The sequence below is a fragment of the Cheilinus undulatus genome, linkage group 23 (assembly GCF_018320785.1).
Source record: "Cheilinus undulatus linkage group 23, ASM1832078v1, whole genome shotgun sequence".
In the NCBI taxonomy this organism is placed as follows: Eukaryota; Metazoa; Chordata; class Actinopteri; order Labriformes; family Labridae; genus Cheilinus; species Cheilinus undulatus.
The window spans coordinates 14,945,113-14,963,726 of record NC_054887.1 but is presented as its reverse complement, the minus strand read 5'-3'; the positions used below and the strand labels follow the sequence as shown (position 1 = coordinate 14,963,726).

Sequence of the window (18,614 nt, the reverse complement as noted above, 5' to 3'; positions counted from 1 at the left end):
ATTGTATTTAGATTTGCTGAGTTTGAGGTATGATGCTTTTCTAAAGCCCAAAACACACTGCTGCTGCAGTGGCGAAGTGTGCCTCGTGACTAGGGGTCAACGATTATCTGCTTTATACTGAAGCCAATATTTGACACTTGGATGAAAATTGGTATCTTCTTTTTATTTTACCGGTTATCAACAAAATTAATGCTTGTACACAACACAATCTGATTGGCTAGATGTCACATCAGTACTATCAACACTTAAGCCTGAGTGCCACTGACACAGTCAGTGTATGGTATCACTTCCTGTTTTCCTGCTGTCACTGTGTTGCTCTGTGCTGTTTCACATGCACAATTGTTTATTATCCTTTTTGTTTTTTTGGACCATGCAGTTTTACTTCTGAAACACTAAAATCATTTGTACGTCATAATAAATGCATATTGGTTGAACTACCAATAATCAGTATGCCTATGGGACCAATATCGACCCTACTTATGACACCCCTAAATCGCCCTCCCTCACACAAACTGCAGCATCACATGAACAGTCAAATTCCCCAACAGCCACTGCTGGATGAGAAAGGTGGTATTTCATTGGCAGCTGAGGCCTTCCACCAGAGGGCAAGATGGGAAGGGGTTTTCATTCCTGTCCCACAGAGAAAATCCTGGCCCATCCCGCTCCCATCCTACTCCCCTTTTTTTAACTCCCATCCTATCCCACTCATTTGAATAGTTGAATATATACCTAAAATGGCATCTAAAATTGTATTTAATGTATTTGAGAAATTGTTTTCTTTAAACATTTATGCTTGACTATGATGAACTTTTCTAAATTTGTGACTTCCTCGCAAATTCTGTAAGCCTGATAGACGGATCGTTCTGTCTTACTTGTTGATGCAAGTCGCATTTTGCCTCATCTGACTGAACGACTTGCCCTGCTCTTTTTCAAAAAGGGTTGTTCATGGCATTACTGGAGGAAGTTGCAGCTGCAGCAGTGTAGTTTCTGGTGTGGGAAGTGTAGTTTGTTTGACTTGCGCTGCAGTGCTGGCTCACTGAAATAAAACTACAAGCCAAATGTCTGCCAACCGTGGTCAACATGCAGTGCTTCTGTCCATTTTCTGCTATAAAACATAACCAAATAAACATTAAACTTGCATGTGCATATTTATATATTAAAATTGGTCTATTGTTACAGTGGTTCCTGCTCGCATCCACTCCAGCTTACTTTTTTCCCATTACATCCCAATCATGTAATTAAATAGTGGAATGACTGAGATCCCATGGGAATCCAACAGGAATCCCATGGCTCGTGGGAATCACGAAAAAATGTAAGCCTCTATCTCACACTCACTCTACATTTCCTCTACATTTAGAAGAGAAGATGGCGCTAAAAACAAAAAAATTCATGGTGGACAATAGAGCAGTTGCTAAGGCGTGGAATGTCCAGGCACATCTGGCTGCCCCCAGTGTGGGTTTGTTCACAGATAATAATAGAAGTTGCCGTTTGTAACCCTCCTCCACCCCAGTTTCTCTTTCATTTTGCTTCTGACTTACTGTAATCAGTGTCATTCTGTTGTCATTGATACCAGCTCTGCTCTACGTTTTTTGTTGCTTCTCTTGCTGCCTCAGGCTTTCCTTATGGCCATAGGAAGAGCAGGAACGTGTGTTGTTCCTGCTTGATGCTTCCACGTCAGCTCGTGGAAGGGCAGGGGGATCCTAAAACAGCAACACCGCCAAAAACATAAATAACAGCAATAAGTGTAAATGAATAACTGCTAATAAAATAATATTCTATTTGAATTTTATTCAAATTCACAAGCAGTATGCAAGGATACTCCCATGGTTAGAGTCAAAGAAGCAGCATTAAGGTGTAGCACAGAGAGCATGAGGCCCAGATGTTCCAGGGTCCAGCTGCTAAGGTTAAAGAGAGGAAAACCTTTTTAGGAAACTGATTCACACACTAACTGGAAAAGTGACTCCAAACTTTGTCGGATGTTATTTTCCTGTAAGAAGTTGTGAAACGATGAGGCGGGAAGACGAATCTGTGTATATGTCTGTGTTATTTAGGTCCCCTCCCCATGTTTCCTGTGTCAGCTCCACGCCCTCAGATGAAACATTTCCACTCACCAAAGACAAACTGAGCTCTAAAAATAAAGCACATGGAGCGTTTATGGGTAAAATAGAGCAGAGCCAAGAAAGAAACATGGATCCCAGCTTCCGCTTACAGGTAAATAATCTTATTTACCTCATAGAGAGGGGAGTTATGAGAGCTTGTTTTTAAAGGTAGAGTCACATGCTGGAATAATATTTAACAAAGTATTTATACACTAATCCTTACAGCACTGCCACCATGCTAACATGACCTAGTGTGTGCACCTCCAGCCTCCCAGCATCTAAACATGACTGACAAATAAAACGCTAAAACTTTATGGGTATTTATACTCCCGTAGCTCCTTTGTGTTGTTCTGATTTAGGCGATAAAATGAGTAGTTGTTGCATTTTTACTTTGGGTTGTTTGTTTCCATAATGCAGAAATACAGAGGGCAAAGCACACACCAACAGTGGGCTGTCCTACTTGTTGCACTTTTGCGGGTGGCTCTAAGGCAAGGGTTAGCTTGTTAACTAGTAGGCCGGCCATAAACACTTGGTACACTTAGACATTTGAGCGTACTGATTGATCATTCAAGTAATCTGTATTTACAGTGATGGTGTGGTGTGTACATGCAAAAGTTTTTTGTCATATTGGCATTTCATCCACACAGAAACGGCATTTTGGGTGACTGTAAACGATATTTTTTGAAAACGGGTTCCAGAGTGCATAAATCCGTAAACGACTACGTTTCATCTCCATGTGGACGGCTATCTGCATCTTTCTTCAAACGATTACGTCACACATAGCGTAACTCTCTTAAGACGCCTGCGTGGATCCGACCAAAACAATAATGGCTGATTACAGGGTTGTGTTCGTGCTGCAGAAGCTACTGAGCTGGTAATGGCTTTTACAGCAAATTCTGATGCTCCTTTACCACCACCGTGAAATGCATACACCAGATGTTCTTAAATCCAACGTGGAGAACAACCAGAGGGGCAACTACAAGAAAGTTTGTGTCAGTTTTCTGTGATCTTTTTCTCTCTTCTGATGCATTTCCGTGGCAGCAACACAGCGCCACGTACAGGCTTGGCACATGCACTACAGCGTTTTCAGTCGTTTCAGAGGTTCCATGTTTATGCGGATATTTCCTGAAATGATCCCGTCATTATGGAAAACTTTTTTAAAATGAAACAGCAATATATTATTTTCTTCTCCATGTGGACAGGGCCTAAGCTGTTTGGCATTGGCAGATGAGATTTGGCAAATTCTTCATAGCTGCAACCCACATAATCAGCTCTGCTGCTCATCCCACCAAGACATTTTCCTTACAAATGAGGCACCATTTAAAAGGAGGTATAAGATTTATTGCCAAGAATAATTGTTACAACACGGAAATAATCTGCCAAACACAAATTTCCTAACTTTTTGCACAGTATATTCCAATTAGAACTATTGTTACGATATGCCCCCGAAAAGTTTCCAATTGCCAGACAGTGAAAGTACAGTTGTGGGTCAAGAAGGGCTGACCATGAGGTCTAATGACCTTAACCTTTGACCTCCAATATCTAAAGTATTCTTGAGAAATTGCATGAATCCTCTGACCTTGACCTTTGACATATAAAATAAAAAATCTTTACATATAAGTCTTACTAGAAATTTGTGCAAAATTTGAAGTCAATCCCTCACAGCTTTCTAAAGATACTGCATTCATAAAAATGACCTAGAATGCAAGAGGTGAACATGAGGCCAAGTGAACTAGACCTTTGAACTATGACCTCGGTGGTTCATTATTGAGTCATGTTTAACATTTTTGCAAAGTTTAAAGAAAATCCATCAAAATGATCTTGAGATATCAGGATCATAAGAACATTTGGACACATGTATAGACAACCTTTTAAGCCTTTTTATGCTACACTAGCATGGAATGATGGAATGAAATGATGCCTATGAAGCATCAGAATGCAAAGACCTAAGCCACAGGCACACGTAGATAAATGCACACTAACACACCAGGATATCACCTCCTCACTCCGGGAGCTTTTGGAAAAGGAAGTGAAGTTAATACAAAACACAAACGCTACAAATCCTTTCAAGAGGGTATAGGGATTTATAAAATCAGCTCCTTTCAGCTCATTGACTGTGCAGACACTTCACATTTCCTGTCATTGCTGAATGTTATAACTTAGTTTTGATGAACTTTGGTGCCCGCCAAAGGTCTCCAAGTGCATCTGCAGTGTTGTAAAATGTACACACTGCAGAGTTGCACTGGGTCAGAGACATGTTGGAATGGAAAAAGGTCTCCCCCAAACTGCTGCCACACGGTTGGATGCATAGCGTTGTCCAAAATGTCTTGGTTTGCTGAAGCATTAAGATTGCCTTTCACTGGAGATTAGAGGCCTAGCCCTAACTCTAAAAAACAAACCCATGCCATCATCCCTCCTCCGTCAAACTTCACAGTTGGACCAATGCAGCCAAGCAGGTATAATTCTCCTGGTATCTGCCAAACCCAAACTTGCCCATTTGACTGCCAAACAGAAAATCAGGATTTGCCACTCCAGAGACCATGTTTCCACTTCTCAAGTGTTACTGTGCTTTGCATCACTCCCTCCCATGTCTGGTATTGGACTTGGTGATGTGAGGCTTTTATGCAGCAGCTCGGTCATGGAAACCCATTCCATGGAGCTCCTACCACTCCTGAGCCGCAACTTTCCCACATCATGCACCTTTGCAGTTGTTGACCCTGCACTGTGACTTTCCATGGTCTTCTGCTTTGTGGCTGTTGTTCCTAAATGCTTCCACTTTCTAATAATATCACTTACACTTGACTGTGGAATATCCAGCTTGATACTGGTACTTGATTTTATACACTTGTGGTGAAAGGTCTGATTTAACAAGCCTCTGAAGTAGGCTGCATGGGTTCAAATCCGGTGACTCCCTGTGACTCCCTTCCTACATGCCATTTGCCTTGCTCTCTCCTGATTTCCAACTATGCCCTGTCCTGCCATTCAAATAAAAAGGCCTAAATCTAAGAGGTGGAACTGATGTCTTTTCTAAGAAGTCAGATGATGCAAAAAAAACTGTCCTTACTTGACATTTAATCTTCATTTTGATTTAATTACTAGTCAAATATGTCACACATTAAACAGATTACTTTTGATGTTTCCTTTGATGACCCGTTGCTGCACGTTATTTCCTGTACTTAGACCTAAAAACATTTCCTGGTGGTACACAAACACAGTGAGTGTGTAGGTGTGACAGGTGGTGTGTTTGCAGCTCTTGATGAAGTTTGTAATTGATGATGATAACAGTGAAGTCGACAGAGCTCCCTGTACTTTAGTCTCCACGTGCCCCCGAGCTGCATTTAAAGCTCCATCCACCTCCAATTTCCTGCTTTGGTTTGTTTAAAGTGAGAATTCCTCCTCCATCAAGAGCGCGTGCATGTCAACACAAGTGTTCATGAGTCTGAGAGAGGGCAGCAGCCTCCGTCTGCTTCCTCTGCTCACACAACTCCAAATAAACGCACACAGCTCCCACTGCTTCGCTCCGCCGTGTTTGTCTCTGTTTATTTTTCTCTTTCTCTACCCCAACATGCACCACTCCTACATTCAGTCCTCCCATAATCCTCTGCTCTCTTTAAGCTCCTCTCCATCAAAAACCCAGGAAACATAAGTTGTTTGAACTTAATCTAATAATGCCAACACCTGACCACATGCATATTCTCATCAGTATGAAAAATCTAATAAACTGAATTCAAGGTACAATGCAGTGTTAATTTTGGCAGTTATTTTAAATTTTAGTTTTAGTCTTTAAATGAACTGCATTTTAGTTTTACTCACATTTCAGTCATTTCTATCCGTTTTAGTTTTAGTCAACTCAAAACATTCTAGTCTAGTTTTAGTCCATGAAAAGTCCTCACATTTTAGTCTTAACTTTTAGGCCAAGCATTTATTTTCTTGCCTGAATCTGGTACAAAGTCATGGTAGTGTGTTTTCTGCCAAACCCGGGGTCCCTGCTTTCTACAGCTGAGAGACAGGATAGCTATAGATGCATTGCATTTGGCAGATTTACCCACAGTGGAAAAATATAACAGATTTTGAATGTCTGACGAAAACTAAATTACATTTAAGTCTAGTTTTGGTCATCTTGACAAAAACTAAACTTAGTTTTTGTCATTTTTAGTCATCTAAGATCTATTTTTGTTAGTTTTAGTCTAGTTTTTGTCATGGAAAAAAAAGACTGTCAATGAACATTTTTAGTCATACTTTTAGCCAATGAAATTAACACTGCTACAATGTATTTCCAGGTTTAGATGTTTCTTAAATACAACTTTATTCATAAATAAAGTCTGGCAGTTACAATGAAATAACCACATTGCTAACACTACAGACTTAGCAAAATTTCATAAGTCGAAGGTCAGAGGTCTAATCCAGGGTTTAATCATGTATAGACCCATTCTAGACGAACAGTGGCTCACTGTAGCTTCATTAGTTTTAGCTAAGACAAACATAGCTACACTAGCCATTAAGTAAACATTATTTGTATTGTATTGTAAATAACATTGCACTACGACTCAGAAATTGAACTATATGTTCATATGCTTCAGTCCGTTTAACCGTTTATCCATTTGACAATGCTGCTCTAAACATACATGCAAAAGATGTTGCTTTTAGCTATTTTTTAAAACTTATTTAGCATTAATGTATATATTTTGCACTGTTCTTGTTTTCATGTTACTGTATTTATTCTTGTCTACCTCTTTTTTGTTTGTGATCGAAGAGAAAGCCGCACAGAATTTCATTGTAATTGTGTATGATGACAATAAAAAAATCTCATTCAGCTCATTACATTAGCCATCGTAGAGAAGTTAGCTTTAGCAACATGAGCTTTAGCAAATGTAGCGAAAGCTAAAGTAGCTACATAGATATTGTGGCTATGATGCTTACATCGCAAATGATAGCTCCGTAGCTTCATTTGCATAGATGTCCATGAGCATTGTGAGCTTTAGCTTTAACCACATTAGCTATGTTAGCTACTTTAGCTTTGTAGCTAACAGACTGTTTACTCTGCTTTACTAAATGTTTTGTAATCAGGTTTTCAACTTTTATCTTTAGGCATCCTAACCCTTACCTTACCTAGTTTAAACTGATTTTATTTTGAAAGTTTTAGTGTGTATTTCCGTTTTGACTGAGACAGCGTCTCACATTAACGTTCTGTGACAGGGGGTGTCATAGATCTACAGTCTGCAGCCAGGCCAGACTGTTTTGGATAGTCCAAAGTAGTCATTCCCAAAGTGGAGGGTCCCATACTCTGAAGGGAGGTTGCAGAATGCTTTCCAAAAACAAGATACATTTCAAATGATCTCTTAAAATCAGGTTTGATTCAAAATCAATATTTATGATATGCTTGACTGTAAAAATGTGTAAAAAAAAAAACTCCCTAAAATGTAAATTTCTACGTGATGCCTTGTGAAACCTGGTTTAGAGCAACAAAAAAGCAGACTGAAGTTGTTTATATTTGCACCATATAAAGGTATACTTCCTAAGAGGCTACAACATGGTACAAGGTCACTGCAACATCACAATACATAAGATCCCAGTCAACTTCTGACCTGTAAAATCTAATCAGTTAACCCTCAAATCCAAGCGTAGACTTGTGCCAAGTTTTGCAAAAAACACTCAATACATTCTTGAATTGTTGAGATTACACTGACCTGGTACCCCTAAAATCCAATCAGTTCATCCTTGAGTCTGAGTGGAAAACTCCACCAAGTTTCTTGGGAAATCATGTTTATAAGCAATGAAGGAAGATAAGGCCTAAAGACCCTGAACCTTGACCTCCAAAACCTAATCAGTTCATCCTTTAGTGAGAGTGAATGTCCAAAATTTGAAGGAAATATGTTATTGCATTAGGAAGAATGGCAGGATTTATGAGACAGTGAGCAGTCTGTTTGCATACAGGAGCAGACAAACTAGACTAAATTCATAAGCTGCAGCCTTAAAGGCATCACATTGTGCTGCATGGTCTATTCAAGAGTTAACAGCTGCTGCATTACCCAACACGTGCCCTCTTCGTGCCCTGCATGTTGGTGCAGCATGCATCAGCACATCGGCCTGTGATAATTGTAATCCCCAACATTATATTTAGCTTTCCAAGAGCTGCAGACAGCCTGTTTTCATCTCTGCCGACGCTGCTTGTAAATCACAGAGAGCCACTGTTTCCCTCTCTATGCTGAGCTGCAGACTAATGATTTTTCAAACTGACAGGAAAACACAAACAGGAGGGCATGCGGAGAATGTATCATGAAAATAAAACAAGGATTCTTTCTTAATTAATTCCTAATTATTTCCACTACTTGCAGAGACTCCTCCAGACGGCGTCCGAAAAGATGTGGTGTCAAAAATTCCCAAACTTGCTGCCAGCTCAAACTTAGCCAGAAACTTTAAGAGAAGAATTTACAAGCGTATTGTTTTCACTCTGTTTTGGAGGTGGCAAAATCTTCCAAAAAGCATAATTAATAAATCAGAAAGGCCCGGTCATCTTTGAGACATTGATGTGATATTTAATGCTGCCCCAATGACTGATCAACCCGTGCACTGAGGCTGCAAATCACTAAAAACTGCAAACCGGTTTGCAAAAACCCCGTGAAATTATTGATGGCACAAACTCAGCAAAACTAATATCGTTTTCAAGGTAATAAAAGGTAATACTTAAAGTTGACAAGCCAGCAATTTTAAAGATGTCAAATATCCCTGAAATAGAAATGAGCTCACCCCTGCGTGTCACTGTTGGAGCCTGCGAGCCATACCTGACTCATGCGCTCATCGCTCTCCCTCATCATGACACATCTGAAACATTTTGTGGGGGAGCAGTTCCCCTACATCCAGGTTGGAATCTGACGGGCCAAAACTTTTGTTTCTCGCCTCTGGATGATCTTCAGATGGAGCTGTGAAACTCGAGCGAGTGGAAACAAATCATCATGGAACAAACAATCACTGCAGGCTTCATTATTCCCCCCAAGTGAGTGTTGAAAGAACAAAATGAGCTGCAAGAAGACGCTCTCCATACACAGAGCAACAATCTGACATTAACTATCAAACATTCAAAGCAGGCTGCGTGTCATAATTTGCATCTATGGGACTGGAAATTGAGAATAGTGATGCAGTCCAGGACTCCCTGCTGTTGCAGTTTAGTGACTATTCAGGATGAAATCAACAGTTGACAATTTGTCTGAGGTAGAGTATTGCTGTCGCCACAGGATACACATAAAAGCTAACTAAAAGCTCTTTTCCACACATTCTTATATGACTTTAATAAAGAGCTTTAACAACACAAGAAAAAGTCATGATAAAGCAGGGAGGTACAAGAAGGCTGGTGTAGTGAGGAGACCAGTTCCTGGAGTTTTGACAGAGGAATATCTGATGTAGGATTCCAGCTCCTGGGTCACCCTTGCTGGAGTTTTTTGATGCTCCAAATGTTTTGTATTGGTGAAAGGTCTGGACTGCAGGTAAGCCATTTCAGCATCTGGACTCTTCTTCCATGAAGCCATTCTGTTCTGATGGACGTGGTATGTGGTTTAGAATTGTCTTGCTAAAACATGCAAGGCCTTCCCTGAATAAGATGTTGTCTGGATGGGAGCACAGATTGCTATAAACACTCTACTTTTTAGCATTGATAGTGCCTTTACAGATGTGTAAGCTGCCCACGCCATAGGCACAAATGCAACCCCATACCATCATCATCTACCTTTATTTGAATCGCAAGGATCATTGAGGTTCCCCTCATTAAAAAAAGTGCAATTACAACTAGAAAAGCACTCGGAGAGCGCAGACCTCTGCCATTAGCCCTATCTTCCAATAGTCAAGAATCCTTTCAAAAATTCCTGGATCTGTCCCCATCTGCCCCCCACCACGGCATTCGCCGATTACTCCCTCCCTGGTGGGGTCGAAACACGGTGAGGCAAAGCATTGGCTCCACTACTGGTGGACTGTCATGGGGGAGGCATTGCCTGCTGGTGCCAACAGATGCACTGACAGTCTCACCCATGGTCTCACCAGGTGACTGGAAGTCATGGCGGCGATGTTTTTACTTTGACATGTTTCAACTGTAATCTGCAGTCTTCCTCAGAAGCGTCAGCTGCCGCTGTGACGTGTCCTTATATGCTGTTCTTCTGAGGCGTGGTCAGCCGGACAGACCTGACAGGTCTATCCGGCTGACCACGCCCCCCTCCGCCCGATGGTCTATGGAGAAGAGAGTCCCAGGTGTGGGAGAGCATGAACACCATAAACCGGGATGAGAGAGCGTTCATACTCGCCTTGGAAGTACAGCATATAAGGACACGTCACAGCGGCAGCTGACACTTCTAAGGAAGACTGCAGATGACAGTCGAAACATGTCAAGGTAAAAACATCTCCTACAATAAATTGTCTGAAAAAAAGAAACCCAAGTACAAACACACCATCTCCAGTGTGAAGCATGGTGGTGGCAGCATCATTCTGCGGGGATGCTTCTCAGCAGTCGGCGCTGGAAGGCTTGTAAAGGTCAAGGGTACAATCTTATGGGTAGTGAATGGTTTGGAGTGGCCGTGTCAAAGCCCAGACCTCAATCCAATAGTGAGTTGTCGGCCCAACTTATAATTTATTGCTAAGAAGAATGAGGTAAAATTGCAGTGTCCAGATGTGCTATGATTACAGCCAAAAGATCATCTGTTTTCATGTGTGGATGAGTGCCGGACACTTATAATGTTTAATTTGAAGCCTTTGGAAGTAAACTGTTGATGCAAATCTGAAAGACTCGAGAAACCGTGTTGAGCAGATGGAATTAAGTGCAAACAAGAAGAGACAAGACATCGAGGGAGGAGAGAAGACGACGGTAAAGAAATGGAGATTGGTGTGGGACGGCGGGATGCTGCTTCTATTCCTGTTCAGGAGACAAATGTATGATTGAGGATGTTAAGAGGAGGAGCAGGGCAGTGTGGTGGAGGTTAAAGACTCAGAGCAGCCTGCCAGGGAGAAATATACAGGAAAATACCACACTGCTGCTTACTACACAGGCTGTTTACTATGGAGGAGCAGGAAATAAACACGCTTACACAGTCACTGCTTTCATCTGCATTAATGTAAAGAACAGACGAGGTGGAGAGGGAGGATTTATATAGTGACTTCAGACTGAAAACTAGTCCTTCTGTTTGATTTCTGTATATGTTTCTGTTGGTGTATCAGTGTACGGTAGGTAAAATTCTCAATGGCTGTCACCTGAATTAGTTTTCCTGCTTCTGAGCTATCCCCAAACCTACAGAAATATCTCTGAATGAAAGCAGAAGAGAGAGAGGGAGAGGGAGGAGTATTCACAGGCTGGTTTATGGGGTTTCCACTGAGCAAACACATTTCTATTTCTGCATCCCTTTCACCTTTTTTTCTCTGGATGTCTCCACAGAGAATCCTCTAACATCCTCACACAACCTCCTAGAGCTGGACGAACTTAGGAAAACTTCTCAAGGTTACAGACCGTTTTCCAACATCCAGTGATCTTTAGAAAATCTTTCTGTGGAGTCAACATGTTCATTTAGAATCCCCGATCATCGTGATTTTAATTCAATTGTTAGCTTCACTCTAATCACTACCCTATCATGACAAAGTGAGCAATCAGGGAAGAAGGTCCTTTGTGAGAGAGGTGACCAATAACCTGATGGCCACTCTGACTGGCCTCCAAAGATCCCTCATCACTCTCACTCATCACCCACCCAGTACCATTCCAACAGTAAATCATGGTGATGGCAGCATCATGCTGTGGGGGTGTTTCTTCAAGTACAGCGTTACCCTCAGTGAAAACCAGTTCCACAGCGCTCAGGACCTCGGACAGGCCAACATGACAATGACCCTAAGTACATAGTCAAGACAACACAGGAGTAGCTTAGGGGCAACACGGTGAATGTCTGAGAGTGGCCCAACCATCAAATATCACTAGAGAGACCGCCCACCAACAGTCCCCATCCAACCTGACTGAGCTTGAGAGAATTTGCAAAAAAGAATGACCTAAACTGGCAGAAATGTCTAATCTTTTTAGTTTCATAGTTTCTATGAAGTACAGCACAGCTTTATATTGGCCCACAGAAATGATGATGGCTGGATATGAAGAGTAGGAGGATGGAGGAGAGGTCACTTTTTTTCCTCCTCTTTCTCCCTCTGACCTCTCCCTCCTCCCCCATCACCACATTCCTCCCCCGTCTCCTTTCTGTCCCTCAGCAGAGAAGACAGATGACCGTCCTCTCATCTGTCTTTGAACTCGTCTGTCACACTGTCTCCATTCACAGCAGTATGCATGTCAGTACTGTGTTCACACAATGTGTTAGTGAGTGAGGGGGAAAGGCAAAGACATCCCACTCCTCACCTCGGGATCAACGCTCCTGCAGCACCCCTCGCCACCGAGGATCGAGCCCATAAATAATATGTGACGGGCGTAGTGGGTTGAGAATGCCAGGGTAGAGGGGAGACATGACTGCAGCATGAAACATGCATGTCACACATCACACCAAGGGTCTGTCACTGTGACCAGAGGCCTGATGTCAATGAACTCCAATCCCATGGATTTGTGTGATCTAGAGAGATGCCAAAGGTTCTCAAACAACATGGGGATACTTTTAATTCAACAAAGAAGAACAAGATCTTAAAGTTTAGGCACCATCCCTCTACATTAGAAGCCTTGGGGGTCCTGAAACATCAATTCCCTGGACCCCATTCACCCATGCATACAGGTTTATATTTCAAGAGTCTTATGAAAAATCAAAGCATCCATAAAACAAGACTTTAACTCTGCTTTTTAGCTTCTGCTGACACAGCAAATCAAAGTAAATGAGGCAAACAATCATCCTGGAGTTTTTTACCAACTACAGCAGAGCTAAACCAATCAATTGATATCATTTTGACTGAAACTAAATCCTAAAAATGAATGGCCTGGATTCCCAGTGTGCTGTCGTCTTCAATACAACATGGTGCTACTAGTCTCGCAGTTAGCGAAACAGGACCACCTGAGTGCAATAAATGAGTCTCAAGTAAAAACACCTACCTGGAAAGTCCAGTCACTGGTCAATCAGTATTCCTGGCTACCATTACACCATGAAGACAGTTGCTTTGCAGCAAAATATAGGAAAATACTAGCGGGCAATCTTATATCTGAAAGAGAACTACAGCTTGAGATTTGAATGAATGGTGAATGACAAATTTGGCCTACTTATTGTTTATGACAATCAGAGCAGTGAGGATGAGGAGCTGACGCACAGACTCTCCACTGGTCATACAAAGCTTTTTAGAGATCGTCATAGACAAAATGAAAAACCTAGGGAAAAACATAATTATGCTTATACACGTGTATATGTCTGATAGGACATCATTGACCTTCCAAGAGCCCAATCCAGCCCAGGCCCAATGAGAGCGGCAGAGTTCCTACCCAGAGTTCAGACCCACTTCAGTGCCCCTGGTTAGACTGTCTCGAGCTTGGGCAGATAATCTAACCTTCAATGTAATATATATCCGACACTGAAATAGATGGGTAGTGAGAATATCTATTTTTACATATAAAGAAAATCTAAACAAATGACCCTTGATAGCCAAATTTAGTCAAAAATGAAGCAACGTTTAATTCATATCCTGCTACCTTTGATTAACATCCAGCAATAGGTATCTACTCTCTGATTCAAATGCTTCTGGCACTTTATAACCATGGCAGCAACAACCAAAACGCCAAACTTAGAACTTCAACCAGCAGTCTACAAACCAATGCATTATATCTACTTCTTCAATAAAGTGTCTCAAAGTGTTCTAGTCCTACCATCAGAGCGGTGGATGCAGGTGTGCTGGTTGTCACTGAGGAAGAAGCCGTCGGTGCACTGACACTCGTAGCTGCCCATGGTGTTGACGCACACCTGCTGGCATCCGCCATTATTGTCCAGACACTCATCCACATCTGTGAAAGACAAAGACAGAGATATAGGTCACGCCTGAGTGAAATAAAGACAAAACTAAGTCAGCCAGGGCGGCTAATTGACCCTTTGTTAGCTCTCTGATTGGTCCAATGACTCACCAAGAGAACACCCTCTCAGACCAGATACATAAGTTAATTTAAGTTTTGTACGTTAATCTAAGTTAATTTAAGAAATATAAGTCAAATTTGAGGGTAATTTTATTTGCAACAGACAGGAAGGAGCCTTGCAACAAGAGATTTTGTCTAACCATGGGTGGAAGGTGGGGCTTGCCAAAGGGTCAATTAGGCTTTATCAACAAACATGTCAGTTAAAGTTTATGTGCTGGGAAGTGACTGATGAGAGGGACGACAACAGGAACAGGAATTCAGGCCAAGTACATCGACCCACAGACACAAATACGAATACAGAGTCAGCCGTGTTTGATCCCTGTGAAAGTCAGTCAAGGGTGTTACGTTTGCAGCTCACTTCAGCCCCATCAAAATGCCCCATTGGAAATTTACTGGCCTTTCAGCTGCACAGCAGGATCCTATAAACACACTGTGCTGTAGTATGTGCACGTAACACACAAACAGACACACAGAGAACAGACAGGGTGACCTTACAGGCGTCTGATCCTGGCACTGTAGGTGGCTAAATCAAACCGCTGGCACCAGGTGGTAACAAGGCTCTGACAGCAGAGAATCTACCATGTATATATGTGCATCTGCGGTGATGCATGTGCATGCTCAGAATGTTTTTGCATTGTTAGTCTGGGGTTCTGAGCATGACCTTGCAGGCAGGTTATATAAACGGACTGAGCGTGAAAGGACAGAATGACAAAAACACAAATAGCTGCCTTGTATAAGTAAAATACACATTTTATGGTTTGTAGACTGATGTAACCCAATGAGCACTTTCAATGTTAATCATGACGAAGAGAAATGTACAAAACCTTGCTAGATGACATTAGGATTGTGCAATAATCAACTCTTCAGGTATGCTTAAAGCTGTAGTAAGCGATTTATTTTTAGTGTTGTATGCCCACAAAAACCACACAACCCGTCAGGGTCTTGTTATTGAAGCCATCTAAAAGAATAACACACTTCTGCAACGTACTACACTCTCACTTGAGGAAAACCAGCAAGGGACGGTGCTCCAGCCAATGAGGAGGCTATTACTCACAGCCAGTCATGGCTCAGGACAGAGGGAGCATTCCTACTGGCCGCTGTGGTAGGTTCGCTTGCACCTCTCAGCTCAGTGAGAAGTTGATACAGTGGCTGACCGACGGCAACGTTTGGCCCTATGTAGGATTTGTGCTGAGATGAAGTTTTTTCTAACCTGTAATTCGGCGATGGATTTCAGTGGAAAAGCGGAGCAAAATTACTCCGCGGGAGCTTTGCCATCGTCAGTATTCGATTCAGTGGACATGCACATTCGTGAGGAGGTATGTGAGAAGAGGGGCGCTACGGAGCCCAATCATGGAGAAGAACAGGAAGGGAGGGGAAGTAGAGTTGATTCTATACAGTTCTCATCGAATGTTACATACTCAAGCTTTAATATCTAATTTTCTGAGCAATGTGAAGTTATATTTCTCTCCCATTAATGAGACGTTTTTGTTGTTAAGTTACTAAAAAAAAATTCCGTTTCCGGGGCGCGCAGATGACTAAGTGGTTTAAGGTGTGACCCATGAACGTGGACAGCCCAGGTTCGAATCTTTGCCACATGTCTCTCCCTGCTCTCTTCCACGTTTCTGACTCTATCCACCGTCCTCCTCTATCCAATAAATGCCCAAAAATAAATCTTCAAAAAAAAGGAAAAAAATCCATTTCCTGATTACGTTTTTCAAAATAAGTCTTCAAGATGATTAGCATTTGAGACTTTTATTGTGACAGACTTGGCAGGAATAGGACATGTCTATAACCAGATACTTTACTAAACCGAACATCACAATGCTCACAGGCAGGAGGGATTGAAGTGTTGCTGCTTTGAGGGAGACAAAGCCCCAACCTGCTTCCTTTAATCATCCAGGACTAAAGACACATGAATGTTCAAGTGAAAAATGGACAAGCACTCTAGCCTGTTCCCTGGCCTTATGGTGAACTATGGCCAGAGGCAGCTAGTGGGGGTTGAAATGACTGTTTTCTGGCACAAATCTCTCCATTATGATACTTTTAATGACCCCGTAGGCCACCGTGGCTGATAGACTTGGGAAATTTGGGGAAAACAAAAATATAGCATGTAGCACGTTATTAACTTTCAATAAAGACAGTGACACCAGCTAACAATAGACGGTGAGATGAACTGCTTAATGTGAGTATTAGGGGACGGGTGGGTAAACCAGTCCAGTAAAGAGGTGAACAACTCTCTAACAGTCTTAGCTGTCATGTAGCCGGTTGACAAATGGTTAGAGTTACTTCATAAAGATTTGGACCTAATTTAAACCAGTTTTAACCCAAAATTTCAGTTTTGATATCAGACACAGGTGCAATATTAGTCACTTCGCAGCCACTGGACTCCATTAATAAAAAGCATCTTTACCTAAACTGTGGATGGCAGGGCTGGAACAAGGCAGTCTTTAAAGCTGGGCTGTACCTACTTGTTGAAAACTAAACCATTAAAGATTGATGAACTACAGTGATTGCCACTATTAAAATCCAGGTTACTGTGTGAAGTGACGCCGTGCAGCCTGAAGACACAAAGACATCTATCTGTAAATATCTTATGTGAGCTCTGTCTCTGCTCCTGTAGAGAGGAGTCTGTGATTTTACCTGGAAACACTCTGTAGTTTTAGAAAGTACTGTCAAGCTTGTTAAACCAAGAGGAGTAGACTAAGTCTTTATGAGTCTTTTTTCACTGTCATGTTAACCTAGGTGGAACAGAGGAGAGTAAGCCACAAATATTTAGTCCTATAGCTCTTGTTGCTCTTTGTTCTTTGCACATCTTTCCACTTAAAATAAGAGTTCATCTTGTTATTATCCTGAACTAAAACCTGTAGCAGCACTTTTTCCTGCACTCTCTGAGCTGTAGACGGAGTCTATTTAAAAAGAAAGGGGGCTGTTTGCTGTTTTTACAGTACACATCTGTTAGAGTCTCTGCCAAACATTCGCCAACTACTGAATGTACTGTATCTTTTATTGGCTGTGGTCTGCCTCAGTACCAACTGATACCAGCCTTTAAACAACACCGTTGCACAACTCCAACCTTGTTTTTGTGCCTGCTGTCAGAAAAACTTTGTAATTTTCAAAAGCCTGAAGCAAATGAAATTCTAAAGGCAGTCAGGGCCTCGTCTGCACGTCTATGGGATTTTTGACTGACTTTTCGGTTAAATACCTAAAATAAGGTCTAATAAGTTTTCTGACATAAAAAAGGTGGTTGCTAAAGAGCAGCTAACTAGGATGACAGCATTTGGACTACACCAGGTGCAGCAACTGAGCCTGCCACGTATTTGTGTTAAGTTCAAGTAAGTTCGTAGTTCAATATAGCATGCAATTAGCTCCTTACTTTCATCAATTATATTTACAAACCAAATATGATGCTTATATTATTAAATTATGAAGATTATCTTTATGAAGAGAACGAGTAAGTTTCATAAACTTATTTGGAAACAGATCTTATTTTTGGCAATGATTCAAAAGCCAAAAGAAAAATCCAATATGTCGCTGCTGAGGGACCCCATGCAACGCTAACTTCCGGGTTTTGCCTACAAAATTACATCATGACTGCACCATTCTAGAGTCGTGTGATAGGACAATCTTAGATCGTGAAGAAATAGAATGCATGGTGATCTGTTAAAAGGTCAGAAATCGGGAGAATCAAATTCAATTTCAACAGATCTACGTTTACTCACCCCCTCCTTTCTACTTCTACTAGCAAGGAATCATGGCTGAAAATGAAACTTAAGAGTACGTCCTAATAAAAGAGCTCCAGCAGGCCTATATGGAACTGCTTTGGGGTTTTCTTAACTGTAAGCATGCAAGGAACAGTTATTTGCACAGTCTGCAAACTTTTTTGACAACCTCATTAAAGGACATCCCGATCAGACAGGTGAGAGGAGACCAGACATACCTCCGTTGGCACGACAATCTTCATTACATGACCATGCATCACAGATTGTATAGCGGTGGTTGATCTCGTCCTGTTGCTTTAATAGTTTCAGTTGATAATATTCTGCTCACTCAGTGCTTTACCAAGTTAAAAACAAGCATCTCCACCTCTCCACATGAGGCTAGACCTGTTGGGATAATGGAATCATAAGTGAAACTTTGTAATACTGGAGGAAGGTGGTACCTGCGAGGTCTGGATCTCGGTTGTTATTACCTCTGCCAAAGAGGTTATATGATCGGTGGGTTAGTTCGTTGGTTCATTTGTTCGTTTGTTAGCAACACAACTCAAAAAGTTGTGGACGGATTTTGATGAAATTTTCAGGAAATGTCACAAATGGCATAAGGAAGAACTGATTAGATTTTGGGACTGATCTGGATCACTGTCTGGATCCAGGAATTTTTTAAAGGATTCTGTACTATTGGGAGATAGGGCTAATGGTGGAGGTCTGTGCTGTTACCACTTTACACCAGGAGATGGC

At 41.6% G+C, this 18,614-nt stretch overlaps 1 protein-coding gene across 2 annotated transcripts in view; it reads right to left on the bottom strand.

Annotated features, from left to right (window-relative positions):
• The window catches only part of scube1 (signal peptide, CUB domain, EGF-like 1), a 152,892-nt gene that overhangs the window by 86,945 nt on the left and 47,333 nt on the right, over positions 1 to 18,614 (bottom strand). For both annotated transcript variants that reach the window (XM_041780281.1, XM_041780282.1), the window contains exon 4: positions 13,900 to 14,034. In XM_041780281.1, coding sequence (XP_041636215.1) covers positions 13,900 to 14,034 — 135 coding nt within the window. The remainder of the gene's footprint in view (positions 1 to 13,899; positions 14,035 to 18,614) is intronic.